The sequence below is a fragment of the Cryptomeria japonica genome, chromosome 10 (genome assembly GCF_030272615.1).
Source record: "Cryptomeria japonica chromosome 10, Sugi_1.0, whole genome shotgun sequence".
Lineage (NCBI taxonomy): Eukaryota > Viridiplantae > Streptophyta > Pinopsida > Cupressales > Cupressaceae > Cryptomeria > Cryptomeria japonica.
This window is the reverse complement of record NC_081414.1, coordinates 189,536,124-189,551,405: the sequence shown is the minus strand read 5'-3', so window position 1 is coordinate 189,551,405 and position 15,282 is coordinate 189,536,124. Positions and strand designations below refer to the sequence as shown.

The following is a 15,282-nucleotide window of genomic DNA, read 5'->3' as shown; positions in this document are numbered from 1 at the left end:
TACCATCACATGTCCAATAGGGTTTGGATCTCCATTCTTCATATCTCCATTGATCTATATTTGCTCTTAGATTTTATATGTGCACAAGAGCTCAACAAAGAACGAAAATGTGGTTGCAAGTAGACTTGATTGGATATGCAAGTTCAAAAACGTAGTTGGGGCTGAATGCATAGTGAGTTTTTGTCAGGCTTTGATAATGAAGGAAGCATCTCCTTATATAGAAGACACTATATGAAATGAAGGGATAAGATTGAGAGGTGTAAAAAGAGGTTGGCTATGATTAGAGGGTAGGTAGAGGAAATAATAAAATAATAAGAGGGGTAGGTAGTGTAGGAATTAAGAGATGAATGACATGTGTCATGGGTAGAAAAGGTTAATGAATTAATTAAATAAATATTTATTTAATTAATAGAAGAATTAGCTTAGATAATTAAATAAATAAAAATATTTATTTAATTGGACATGACAATTTTAGGTGTCTACAGATACAAATCCTCCCCCTGGTCTTGCCATAGTCATGGTCTCCATATTAAACTTCTACTCCTCCTTGATGCACTCCCTCATAACCCACATTATGTCCTCCTTTGTTCCTAATTCAAGCCCTAGTGTGAAGAAAATTGAGACCAAGTCTGTATTAGTTATGTACCTAAACTCAAACTCCATGTATTCTCTTCCTAGAAAGACATCCACCATCTGGAAGAACTTGAAGTCTTCAATCTTGAAGACATTTCACATTCTATCCTCTGAAATTTTCCCCATGAATGCCAACTGTTTTTTTGTTGTGACAAGGTAGAAATTTACTTCCATTGCCACAACAACACCACCAATTTTGATCACCACCTCCTTCCATAAGCACCACCAAACTCTTTCATTTTTTCCTTCAAGCTTCGCTTTCCTTGTGATCACCTCGACTTCATTTACATTCAATGCAATGGCTCTGTAGAGAGAAATTTACCTTCAACACCGTTTAAACTCCTCTCAAAGTTTTAAGAGATAAATCTCCTTACACCCTTATAAAATATTTCACATTGGGTGCTGAGGTATGCATGCTACCACCTTACCTTGGCATTAATATCTACACATGTGAATTATGACCTAGATACTTTGCATCCATCATGCAACAAGTGAGAGGAAGAAATGACAATGTACTCCTTGTCCTTCCATTATTATCCCTACTTGATGCGACATGCTCTCCAAAACCTGACAATTTTTTATGAGGTTGGTGGTTGTTCACCACCTCACCCAATGATGTCATGATCTTCCATCGATATTTCTAAACCTTACTCCCCCCATTCACCATCCCACCATCTCATGTTCTGATAATTAAATTCTCATCCCTAGTTGGATAAATAATCTACTTCTTCATTTCCTTCTCTCTAAACATGTGTATTTTTGAAATCTTGAAATTTATTAAGCTTTTGCACTATTAGTGAAATAATTTTTTTTGTTTTTCAGCACTGGGCTTTGCCTTTAATAATTGTGTCGGTCACCGATCTCAAGTCTCCTTCCAAATGGAGTCTAGATATTGGCAATTCATTTGCCAAAGAAACAACAAAAAGCATTGCTTGTGCCTCCACTTCGTTGTTAGTGCCATCATTCAATCTTTGTGATCCCCTTGCTAACACTACCCCTTTGTCATTTCTCACAATGCAACAAGTTCTTGATACACCTGGATTAACTTTTGATGCATCGTTGAAGTTTATTTTGATCCACCCCACATCCAGTTTTACCCAAGTTTCATTGCTCTTATCACTCTATGAAAGATTAACCTTGACTAGCCCATTAACAAGCCAGGATTTTGAGTGTTAAATATTAAGAGCATGAACATAAATATGTGCTTAAAAGTTAGTTGACAATTAAAAAATATCTAAATAATTTGATTTAATATATTTTATAGAATCCTAGATTTGAACTCATTTTTTATTTAATCACTTTTGAGGTCATGATATTTAGATTTAAGTGTGTCGATCACACATTACATAAAAAACCAAATTATCACAACCCTCTTAGGTTGAAAATGGAAAAGACCAAAATAATTACATAATTATTTGGTAATTTTTTATTTTCTTAATAATTTTATTTTCATAGTACTAGGTTTTGTTTAAACTAATTAGGATTTACAAATTTTGAGGAGAACATGATATGTTTATTACTTGTCATGAAGTTTAACTTATTTTATATTTATCTGAAAGAAAATTATATTTATAATGTTATGTTTAATCTCAAACAAATCAATTGAATAGTTTAATATTACAGAGCATCTAACAAGCCACATAACATACTATTTTAAAGGTAACACAATTATAAAGACACAATACCTATTCATGATTAACCAAGTAAAATAAAGAAAAGCAACCATTAGTTATATAATATTTAAATAACAATCACATCAAACCATCTTTCGTTTAACAAAAATTAATAATATAAAAATGTATATCTCTTTTCCAACAAACACACACACACACACACACACACATATCCATTACAATGATATATAATACTTTTTAAATTTAATTACATTCTTAAGAGAAGAATAGCATAGGAAATAAGCTACAAATACTCAATGATAATAAGCCAATTTGAGGGCACAATCTTCCAAATGTCTCCAACCAGAACCTAATCCACAATATGATGATAATAAAATAACCACTATCTACGGACTGTATATACCATACTCATAACATGGATGCTATGTAGATCAACCTAATTGTGCATATAAGACACTATACATAGTCATATAATTTAATTAAGAGTTATGTTAGCCAAAAGTAAACCATGCATATCCTAATACAATCAATGGGTTAAACATGTAGCATGGCCCCTCGCTAGAGAAGCATTGTCGTCAACATTGATCAACCATGGATGTTTTTTTATGAAGTATTCACTTTTCCATGTAGCATTTTTAATAAGAGAATTCATTTGCTTGATCAAATACTCTATAATCACCCTTGTTTGCAACCTCGTAGCGAATGTTTGAAGGATTCTTGTAGGTCCCAAAATTATTTTCCCTCATCATTATTTGGAGTCAAGATATGGAATCTTCCTAGAGTTCTAGGATTTGAGAGGAAAGGGTGAGGAATAATGGGGGGGCCAAGGTTTGGGGAGTCCAAAACTCTTGGAATCAAATCATGTTAGGGATTGGGGTCTCATGAGGAATTTGGACCTTGAGACCCAATCCCTTAGTCTTGAGTCTATCCATAAACATGGGCCCTAAAATAATGCATAACACTGTAAGGTGGGAATAAGAGTGTTGGGTGGACTTGGCACCATAGGATTACATTCCAAGGTCCAAGGTTCCTTTATGAAATTAAGACTAGGTGGGGAGGAAAAAATATAAGATGTATGAATCTGCAAGAAAAAAAGGAGCAAAAAAGATAACACAAAGGTGATGAATAAGGTTTTGGGGGAGAACTTGATCATTGTACGAAGTGTTAAAGTTTTACAAAACCCTAGAAACTAGCCAAGGGAAAACATACATACATTGGCACAAAGATAGTACTTCACCACAAGAAAACTCCAAAAATTTGATGAAACACATTAACCAAGCATCCTTGGGTAGGGCTTTGCATGAGGGATTCACCAAAAAATTTCTCTACTGAAATATTAACTATAGGTGAAGGAGAGTCAAGATACACACAAATAAGAGAGAACTTAGGGGAAACTTTGCAATGTCAAATTGAGTCCTAACATATTCTATACTAAAATTTAGAGGTTTTAGTTTTGTAATAGGGGTTAAAAAAATCATGAAATCCATCATTGATTGTAACTTTTATGTTTGACAAATTAGTCTCCAAGTGAGATGTTTGAATCAAGAATTCAAACAATAAAACTACTATTCATACATGCCCGAGGTAAGCATTATGACTCGCAATCCATTCTATTGATGACTCTTTAAATTCCACCTATTGTTCAATCTACTTTGTCTATAAATTTAAAGTATTAATTGCTTTATTCATTATGATTATTTCTTTTCTTAGATTATATTTATTATTTGTTAACACAACTATGGTCCATATGTTTTTTTTAATTTTAGTGTTTCCTATAGAATTATTATATTTAATAGTTACAATTTCCTTTATGTCCTCATTTATGCTCTCTTCTTTTGGTGTTGGGTTTTCACTATTCTTAACATTCTCAATAGTATCCTCTTTGGTGGTCTCTAAATATTCTTACTCATTTACAAGATCCTTATCTTCTCTAGAAGCATCCCCCTTGATGCACTCTATTTTGGCTTCTCTAGTCATCTCTATTTTATTGTAATATCTATCCAATACTTGTGTCAATATTTTTATTGCATGTTAAATTCCATTTTCAATTCAATATCTTTGCTAATTTACCTTATCTTCTTGTTATCTCATTTTGACATGGATACTTTTCATTATTTACATATCCCTTTGGAGATCCCCTTAGAATTCATCTTTCTAATTTTATACCCTAGGTGCCTAATTCCCTCTCACAAGGATAGAATTTAGAGTATCTTGTTACAAACCATAATGTAATCCTTTCTTCTTGATTCCTTAACCATCACAAATGATATATCTATTGACTTGATCTTCCTCTACTATTTTACTAAGGTCCTAATGATGAAATTAAATATTCGTAATAATTAGACACATGCTCAGTACGAGGTTAGGTTACTTAAGTTTTGTGTTAATATCCTAGTATGAGTAATAAGAGGAAGATTAAAACGTATGTATTGAGTTGAAAAAGGTTGTGATAGGAAAGAACAATTAAAATTGATAATACACATGCATTCACATACACATCATATCTCATAGCATGTTAGAGATTCACTAGATCATCATGTGGTATATTATATTCATCATATAAAACTCTCATACATTATTGATTTACACACCAATCTTCATCCTTTTCCTTATACTTGTCTTATATACACTATTCTCATATCTAATTACATATTATGTCCTATTCTTCCTTCTATATCCTTTCCTACATTTTGCATAGTATCCCCACTTGCACCTAAGCGTAAGTACTATTAAGGAGTCTGTCTCTTGTACATGTTATGACCATTAAATGTGTTTGTATTAATCTAAACATGTCACATCTTAGCTTCAATGAATGCAACCTGTTGTAAAGTCATTTTTTTATACCAATCAAAATCATGCCAAACCTTATGGTCTAGAAGGCTTCATTAGTAAAATATCAATCTATTTATGAGCATCCATACCTTGAGAGAAAATATTTTTCTAGAATTTGCATTGACTAAGCTAATAAATATTAGAGAAGGGATAGGTAGAAATGTATCAAAATTAGAGAGAGAATGAGACATATGAATGATCACACATATAAAGGTATAATTTAATAAATAAGATTCCCAATAAAAATGTTATAGTGAAGTTGGACAATGTTAAAACTGTTGGAGTGATTTCAAACCCAATCACCTAATGGGCCACTATCTCAACATACAATATTTTTTTATCTCTAATGTATCTTTTAGCTCACAAATAAGTATTGTTCTCAATACCCCCATCAAAGGGAAAAATCCATATGATTAAAACCATATCCTTTCCACCACTAAGTGGTTAGTTAATTCCTATTTAAATAGGATAGGTTGAAACAAAAATACCACTTCAAACAATGGTTAATTATGATGACACAAAGGGTTGTGAGAATTTCTTGCTACTTGATGAATCCATTAGAGATGTTATAAAATCCTTTATATATCATTAGATAATCATAAAAAAATTAAAATGGATGCAGCCATAATTTTGATATTAGTCCAAAATGATATACTTGTGGAGGATGTTAGAGATAAGGATTGTAAAGAGTTCCTATTTGATGATGAATAAGGCTTGTGAAAATAAAATTATTAACTAGAGTTAGAATAGAGGAGAGGGTAAGAATGACAAGCTTGACATCACTCAAAGTAACTAACAAATTTGAAGTCAACACAAATTAAATGACACTTGAGAAAGGTAAAATGTTAGTAAGGGTAGTGCATGCCTTCTATCTAGATAAGATATAGCCTTGATCACTGGAATTGGATACTATTAGGAGGAGCAAGTAAGAGGGTTATACAATCGAGAGTGTTGATTAAGCCAAGAAGTTTTATTAGGGATCAAAATTTAATAAAAACTGTGAGACTTGGGAAATGTGGGGTATTAGACCCAAGCACAACAAGCCACAAATATAGTGGGTTCCACAAGGATTATTTAAGCAACTTGTTGTGAAAATATTAGAAGAAATTTTGGCACTAGAGACAATACCTTTTGCAATACAAATAACCCAATTTAGTGACGAAAAAGTGAATAGGATACAAAAAGATTATAATTTGTTATAGTATAATGCTAAGTTGAATAAGGGCAATTATGAAAAGACAAATATATAAAGATTCATGTTTCAACTCCTAGAAATAATCCCAAGAGAAATCATGCCTCCTCCTAGTGTTACTCAAGATATGAGAATTCTATAGAAGGATGTGAAAGACTTAAAGAGTATTAAAAGCTAAGGATGTGAAGGACATGAAATATATAAGAGAGGCAATCAAAGGCTACAAAAATCTCATTGGGATAGGTAATGAATTATGGGATTGTAGCACAAAATATTTAGAATTTTGGAAGTTAAATTTGAGATTCTAATCCCAACCTAGCTAAAATAAAATTTAAATGGTTTCCAAGTGTAGTCCCATGAAAATAAGACATAAGAATGCCAAATATGTATTGGAGAGGTCCAACAAAATTATAGAAACATATTGAATGGCAAAGCTATTTATGATGTTTATGTCTAATTTTGTAGGAAAAATAAAGGTGGTATTGAAGGATAAAATTAAGGAATTGTGGTCTCTTAAATTGCATTTGACATTCCAACTATGCAAGACACAATTGGAAAAAGCAACAAGATGTGGAATTGGAAGGATGACTTTAACATTTTAGTGTCCACCTTTATGAATCCTTCCCTCCTTTATTGAAAGATCAAATTGTGAACCAAATTAAAAATGGTCAAAATTATTTGCAAAAAGTTATTAATATTTAATTTTTCTCTCCTTTAACCATTTTTTCAAAATTCATGGCACATAGTCACATCTTGGATGGAAAATATACAAGAGAGAATATACAACTCTTTCATAATTAAATAAGCAATATTAAAAGGAAATTAGAGTTGAAATGAAATAAAATTGAAGCAGTTGAACAGTCATAGAAATTGTTACATGACTATTAATGAGTTTCCAGTATAATGGATGGCATGGTGATTCATATATCTTTGGTTCAAATGACATCATGTTGTAGGGTGACAATAAAACACATGCTAGTTCTCTATGTTATCACACAGGATGAACATTGTAGTTAGTCATACAAAGTGATGATATGGAGTATATAATATATTTTAAAATAAAGTGTGGGCTTTTTTCATTTCCATAATAATTCTTTGCATAATAAGGCTATTTAGGTGATTTATTCTCATCAAGAAGAAGGTGAAAATGGATCGAGAGCTTTGTGAGGTTTATAGTTGTTAAATTGTAAACCTTGGTTTAGAGAAGAGGTGTGGATATTCTTAAAGTTTCAATACAAGTTTCCTAGTTCTTCAATGGTGGATACAACCATAGTAATCAACATAAAACGGTGTGGACTAGAAGTTAGATCCAACCTCTTCATACTAAGATTGCAAATAAGGATAGATGGTTATAGTCAAGGGTTTTCTCTTTTGGGGTGACAATGGACAAAATTTTGCATATGCAATCTGAAAGGTTAAACTAGTAGTGAGTGAATCTCTCCTTTACATGCCTAGTTTTTCTAAAGGATTATACTTTTTTTCTATGTCCACAATTAATATAATTGCAACCCCCATCAATATACTCACCCCGATTAGTATTGAAAGTTGCAACCATATTTTAAAAGATAGTAGCACTAAGTGACAAGTGTTAGGCATCCAAGTGGGACGAGCCTTGTTGCTTAGTTATAAATAGAGTTTACTTATAATGTAAAAAGGATTATAATTTTGTATACCAAATTGTAGTTTGAAAAATCAATCATGCAAGTAGTAGTAAAGGCCATTTTGAGAGAATCATTGTAAATGCAATGTATTTTCTTTAATATAACAATTTAAGAAATATTTTTATTTAACTTATGCAAATTGCATTTTTCATTTGGTTGTTAATTTATGATATTTTCTTTTTATTTTGTAATTTAGCTAGTCTACAATAAATTATTGTTTATAAATATTTTTAGATGCAACATGTGGGGTAATCAATTATAATGAGGGATAACTAAGCATGATTTATATTTTCATGAATGAAAAAACAATTAAGGGTTTGAACTTTGCATGAAAAAGTTTCATACGTCAGGTCTATTTGAAATTGTATGTTACATGTATGACTGATTTAATGTTTTAATTCTTTGACTCTATTGCCCAAGATATAAGATACTAGTTACAATTGGTTCTAATCACTATATGTTTTAAATGAGAAATCTTTTAAGTGTAACTTATTTTGTTTAATTATCCAATCTCAATAGTCGAAAAAATGCTTGTGAAGATCACACTTTGAATACATTTTCTCTTGCATTTATGAACAATTCATTTTCCACATATTTCAAGATCTCTTTAAACTCTACTATGAATCAACACATTAAGGGCTAGTGACAAATAAAATGGATCTATATAGCTGTGTATAAAAGGTTCAGTTCATGTCTATATAATTTGAAAATAATTTATCAAACTTTCTCAAATCTTTTCAAAGTCTTTTGAATGATCATTAATCTTAATTGATATTTTGTTATAGAATGATTTGTTTTTTTGTTATATTTGTAACCATTACTATTTACATTCACGACATCCGAAAATTATACTCTAGAGTTTTATAGAAATCAAAATGTAGGAAGACAAACCTTCTTTCATTATTAGACATGTTTATTTAACATTTATAACCATTAAAACTCACCAAGTCTTAGAACTTGAGAAATCTTCGAAAATGAAAAATATTTTTTTCAAATAACTTAAAAATTGTTAAAAATATTAAAATCCTCAAAATAGGAAGATATCTTCTCAAAATAAACACAACTAACTAATTTTTATATTGCAATAATTTATATACACATTCTACATCTGTTAAAATTCAGAGAGCATTTGTGCTAGAGATTCGATTAGACTGGAAGAATGTTTTTGTACGATGTGATTCTTGTAAATTGCTTCTGCTTCAATTATGTTGAAGGAAGTGCAGCACATTCTGCTTGCCATCTTTTTTATGAAATGGACAGATTTTTCTTGTTTCTTCTCCTAGTTTTTAAGAGTAATGGAATTCTGAGAATACCCAAAATGTTATCGACTGTTAATGTTTGTATAGTTTCCATTCTCTTGTATCTTGCTTTCAAAAGGGTATTAAGGACTGCAAGTGAATAACACTGCACATCTTCCTTGAACTTAAATCACAAACATAAAATGTCATTGGCATCCACTAATCATCTCAATCTGACAGCATTATGTAGAGAGGGCCAGTTGGAGAAGGCGCTGCACACTCTGCTTATTACACACAATCCCCCTGAAGACAAATCTACGTATCTTCAATTATTGCAGACCTGTATTCTCAAGAATGCGCTTTTACAAGGACAAAAAGTCCACTCTTTCATTGCTCACAGGCGATTTGTTTTTGTTATACGCACGACTTTTCATACTAAGCTTATTTACATGTATGTCAAGTGCGGAAGTTTGGTGGGTGCCCGTAAAGTATTTGACGGCATGAAAGAACGAGACATCGTCTCATGGAATACGATAATTGCAGCGTACAGAAGTCATGGGTATCCTCGTGAGTCAGTCACACTGTTTCACCAAATGCAACAGACAGGTCTCCAACCCGATCGGTTTACATTTGCCAGTGTACTGCCAGCCTGTGCCAAAATGGGAGCTTTGGAACAGGGTATTGATATCCATAAAAGCGTAGAGAACAGAGGAATTTCGTCAGATGTTTTAGTTGCAACTGCCCTGGTAGACATGTACGCAAAATGTGGAAGCATAGACAAAGCATGTGAGCTGTTTGACAGAATGCCTCGAAGAAATGAGATCTCATGGAATGCCATGATTGCAGGATATGCACGAAATGGATTTGTTGAGAAGGCTTTAGAAATATTCAAGCAAATGCAATTGGCAGGTGTAAAGCCAAATTCCGCAACATTTGCCAGCATCCTCCCTGCCTGTGCCAAAATGGGATCTTTGGAACAGGGAATGGACATCCATAAAAGCATAAAGGATAGACGAATTTTGTCAGATGTTGTAGTTGCAACTGCCCTGGTAGACATGTATGCAAAATGTGGAAGTATAGACAAGGCACGTGAACTCTTTGACAAAATACCTCAAAGAAATGTGGTTTCATGGAACGCCATGATTGCAGGATATGCAAGATGTGGAAGCGTAGACAAGGCACGTGAACTGTTTGATAGAATGCCTCAAAGAAATGTGATCTCGTGGAATGCCATGATTGCAGGATACGCACAAAAGGGATCTCTTGAAAAGGCTTCAGAAACTTTCAAGCAAATGGAATTGGCTGGTGTAAAGCCCAATTCCACAACCTTTGCCAGCATCCTCCCTGCCTGTGCCAAAATGGGGGCTTTGGAACAGGGTATGGACATCCATAAAAGCATAAAAGATAGACGAATTTTGTCAGATGTTATAGTTGCAACTGCCCTGGTAGACATGTATGCAAAATGTGGGAGCATATACAAGGCACGTGAATTGTTTGACAACATGCCTCAAAGAAATGTGGTCTCGTGGAATGCCATGATTGCAGGATATGCACAAAATGGATATGTTGAGAAGGCTTTAGAAACTTTCAAGCAAATGCAACTGGCTGGTGTAAACCCAGACTTGACAACCTTCGCCTGCGTTCTCCCCGCCTGTGCCAAAATGGGAGCTTTGCAACAGGGTATGGAAATTCATCAAATCATGAAGGATAGAGGAATTTTGTCAGATATTGTAGTTGGAAATGCTCTGGTAGACATGTATGCAAAATGTGGAAGCATAGACAATGCATGCGAACTGTTTAACAGAATGCTCCAAAAAGATGTCGTTTCATGGACTGCAATGATTGCAGGATATGCACAAAATGGATTTATTGGAAAGGCTTTAGAAACTTTCAAGCAAATGCAATTGGCAGGTGTAAAGCCAAATTCCACAACTTTTGCTTGTGTTCTATGCGCATGCAGCCATTCAGGTTTAGTGGATGAGGGCTGTAAATACTTCAATCATATGACTAACCCTTATCGCATTACGCCTACAATTGATCATTACGTGTGCATGGTTGACCTTCTTGCCCGTGCTGGTTATCTTGAGGACACCCTAAACTTTATCATTAAGATGCCAGTGAAACCTGTGGTGGTTGTGTGGATGTGTTTTCTTGGTGCTTGTAGATCACATATGAATCTAGGCCTAGGAGTATTTACAGCGATGCTGCTTTTTGATTTGGATCCTAGAAACCCTACAACTTATGTTCTTCTCTCAAACATTTATGCAGAAGTGGGCAGAAGAAGTGAGGTTCAAATGGTAAGGAGATTGATGAAAGATAGTGGAATTAAAAAGATCCCTGGATGTAGCTGGATTGAATGCCAAAATATGGTACATGCTTTTTGTGTAGGAGACAGATCGCATCCACAGACTCTGGAGATCTATGCAAAATTGGAGGAATTGGCTTGGGAGATGAAGGCGGCAGGTTATTTTTCAGATGCAAAACATTTACTTAATGATGTGGAAGAAGAGGAAAAAGAATTATTTCTCTGTCACCATAGTGAAAAGTTGGCAATTGCATTTGGTTTGTTAGAAACACCCTCTGGGACAACTATTAGAGTTGTTAAGAATCTTCGGGTATGTACTGATTGCCACACTGCAACAAAATTTATCTCCAAAATTGTTGGAAGGGAAATTGTTGTGAGAGATGTGAACCGTTTCCATCATTTTAAACTGGGAGAATGTTCTTGTGGAGATTATTGGTGATGCTAAATGAAACAATATGGAAAATAGACTTGCACTTCATCTTAGATCTGCAGTAATAAAGAATGGACAATATTTTATTTTCAGTTTCTAAATAGTTTTGTTTTATTTGTTTATTTTTTATTCAAACTTGCAACATAAGTATGGGTGTTTCTTATCCGCTATTAATAAGGAACGGGTGCGGTTAAGTGAGGAGGCATCCATGCCACTAATATAGCATAGCAACCCTTTTCTTGGCGTGGAAATGATAGGTAGTGTGGAAATTTGGCATGTAGAGCATAGATCTTAACCTCAACAAAAATGTGTTTTTGACTATTTTTGGGGAGAAAATGGTGCATAGAGGATAACTGGTCCGCGACCCTCCATTAAAAGGTTTTAGGGTAGTTCGAAGACATGAAAAACCACGAAACACGAGTCGGAGGATATGGGGGCAGGGAGAGGAAATGGGAACAAGATAATAAACGCGAGAAGAGGTAATTGGATTGCATGGGGGGGAGAGAGAGAAGGTAGTTGCAGAGGCGTTTAGAAGTTGGGTATATAAGGAGAAATCGTGCGAGAGAAATGTAGAGGATCAACTATGTCTGGTGAAATTAGAGAAAGCATGCAGGGAGATGGAGTGAGTATAAAAAGGGACGAAATGCCTTAAGAAATGGGGTTTCATGGAGTATAACGGCGTTGGAAATAGGTATGTGAAATGGAAGCTGGGAAAAGGCTTTGAAAATGTCCAAGAAAATGCAGTTGGCAGGACAGGATGATCCCATAAGCTTTCAATACATTTTATAGGATGTCAGCTTGTGAATTCAAGCCTTCAGTTAGAGCTTGCTACAAAAGCTCTGCATACTCTATGGACATTTAACGTGATTGAGGTGGCTTGGAAATTCTATTGGGTGATGGTTCAAAATAGCATCAGCTTTGATGAGTACACATTTAGCATGTTGGTGCAGATGCTCTGTAATGAGGGGAAAATTGAGGCTTCTATTCAATTGATAGGTGAGATGAAAAAAAGGAAGGGAAAGGTTGTAGGCAAATTTATTTGAGTCAATGCTTTCATTGACCTTCCCATCGACCTTTCTTCTTTTATGCTACTCTTTCAAGGAGATTCTTCCCATAAGACAGACAGACATTGTAATAGCACAAAAATAGACATTTTATCTGTAATATGTTCATATCAAAACACTGATCTTGAAATGTGTGATTTCGAGTCATCTTATTTAGCAAGGCATGTATTTGTTCATTGCATGTTTATTCTACATGTTTATAAGAATGACACTATCATGTTGCGAAATATGTAGATTATCATATTGTAGAATTTATAACACGTTGAAACATCTTAGTGTATAATTTGTAGTATAACAACTAGATTGGCAGAGGTCTTAAGGGAAGCATATTTACCTCTATTTTGGATAACTTGTATGATCTCTGTGACAATGAACATTATTAAATTTATTGGAAGTATCTCCATATGATGATCTAACATATACATTGCTTCCACATCTTGAGCATGTCTCAGGTGTCAATCGAGCTTAAGCAAGTTTATAATTATTGTTGTATGCTTTCTTATAGTTGGATGATGCACTGTAGTTTACATAATGTATTCAAATTGAAGACAATAGTTGTAAAGATTATGACAATGCTATATGATAGAAAGTCTTGTTTAACAAATCTAAGTATAAAAAATCTGGATCAGTTTTAAGTACGAGTTCCCTATGTCTGGTAATTATATCAAAGAACATGTTATGATAAGTTTGGCATTATAACATGTTGGTATTTTGCAATTACTTGAAGTATTTATTTATAAGTGTCAAGTACAAATATTATCTAGTTTGAGAACCAAGTTATTACAAGAATAATAGGCTACACCATAAGGCAAATGAAACAAGAAGGTACAAATATTATTACTACTATTATTATGGAGTATATATCTTTATATGAAGATATGATGAGCATAGTGTTGCCAATTGTCTCAAGCGTGATTTGAACATTGATAATGCTTAATGCAAGTTTGTAAACATTGACATATGTCTTTTGAAATTCAAGGTATTATTATATGGCATTGTTGATACATGTCGGGTTCCACCCAAGAGGAAGTCTTATTTAATTATGATAATTTTATAAAATCATATCACAGTGGTGTAGGAATTGATCATACAACCATAGGTGCCAAAAATCATCTGCAAGCAAAACACCTATCACACAAAAGAGATCAACCAAAGATAATATGCTCAATAACAACTTGAGAATTATGTATTGATTGCACACAAGAATATTGGAGATACAATGAATGAAGGAATGAATCCTTATAAAATAATGAATGAAACCCTTGATGCGAAACCCTACTGTAAGATTAAATTAGCTAGTACAAGATTAAATAAAAGGAAAAGCACCTAAGTTTAGCTTAAGTAAAAAACAAATTAAAGGGCCTAATTAATAAATAATTAGATGAAGTCATTTGATTACTCCAACACCCTCCCCCTTAAGATTAACTTAGGGATAAGCTAAAGAGCTAATGATGAATGCAAAACACATGAATGAGTCCTAACAACAAGGTCTAATCAGATACTCATGTACAAAGAAATGCAACTTTCACAAACAAAGAAAAGAAGGAAAAACCAGTGGGAGAAAGCTCCTCTCCAAAAGAGAGAAAAAAAATGAAAAAGAAAGTACATATGACTAGCGTGAAGGACTCAAGATGTCCCCCAAGTAGTGAATCGGTCACAAAAGTTCAATTAATGTTCCCCCCATAAGAGAGAAAAGAAGAGATGATGTATGCCTCCCATAAGAGAGAACCTCCAATGCTGAAGATGATGCTCAAGGATGAATGTTGATGAAGATCCAAGAGTAGAAAATCACATTCCTCCCCTTGAGAAGAAAAAAATCAAATGGCCAAGGCAAAAGCAACTCCATGAAAAGAGATGGAAGAAAATTTCTCAAGATGTGTGCCATGGAAGACTTCTCAACTAGCCAACTATTTGAACCAAAAGATGCCAAATCAATTGAAGCAAATCCAAACAACTGTGAAGATACCTAATGAACAACCTTAAAAGACATTGGATGATGACATGAACTCTCAAGTTGCCATCAAAGAGGAATGGAATATCTTCAATCATGTCCCCAATGTCTGGAGTGTGTGATGTATCAAATAACAATGCAATATCTGGTAAGTACTCATCCCACTATGTTGAAATTGGAAGGGAACAATCAACTTGTTGAACTAAACTGACCTCTAAACAAGAAGGAGGTGGATGAGGGTCGACACAAGTCTCAAGAACCACTATGGATGATTGAAGCACAAATAAGTTCAAGTGACCAAACCTCTCCTCGGATACCTAATCCACTCTCGATGCATGAAAG

The 15,282-nt window shown here is 33.8% G+C and overlaps 1 protein-coding gene across 1 annotated transcript; it reads left to right on the top strand.

The window, feature by feature from the left end:
* The first annotated feature begins 9,077 nt into the window (after positions 1-9,077).
* LOC131859557 (pentatricopeptide repeat-containing protein At4g21065-like) lies at positions 9,078-12,017 on the top strand. Its single transcript, XM_059213468.1, has one exon. It carries the CDS (start codon positions 9,394-9,396, stop codon positions 11,932-11,934), a length of 2,541 nt encoding a protein of 846 aa, XP_059069451.1. The 5' UTR covers positions 9,078-9,393; the 3' UTR covers positions 11,935-12,017.
* Positions 12,018-15,282: the final 3,265 nt, after the last annotated feature.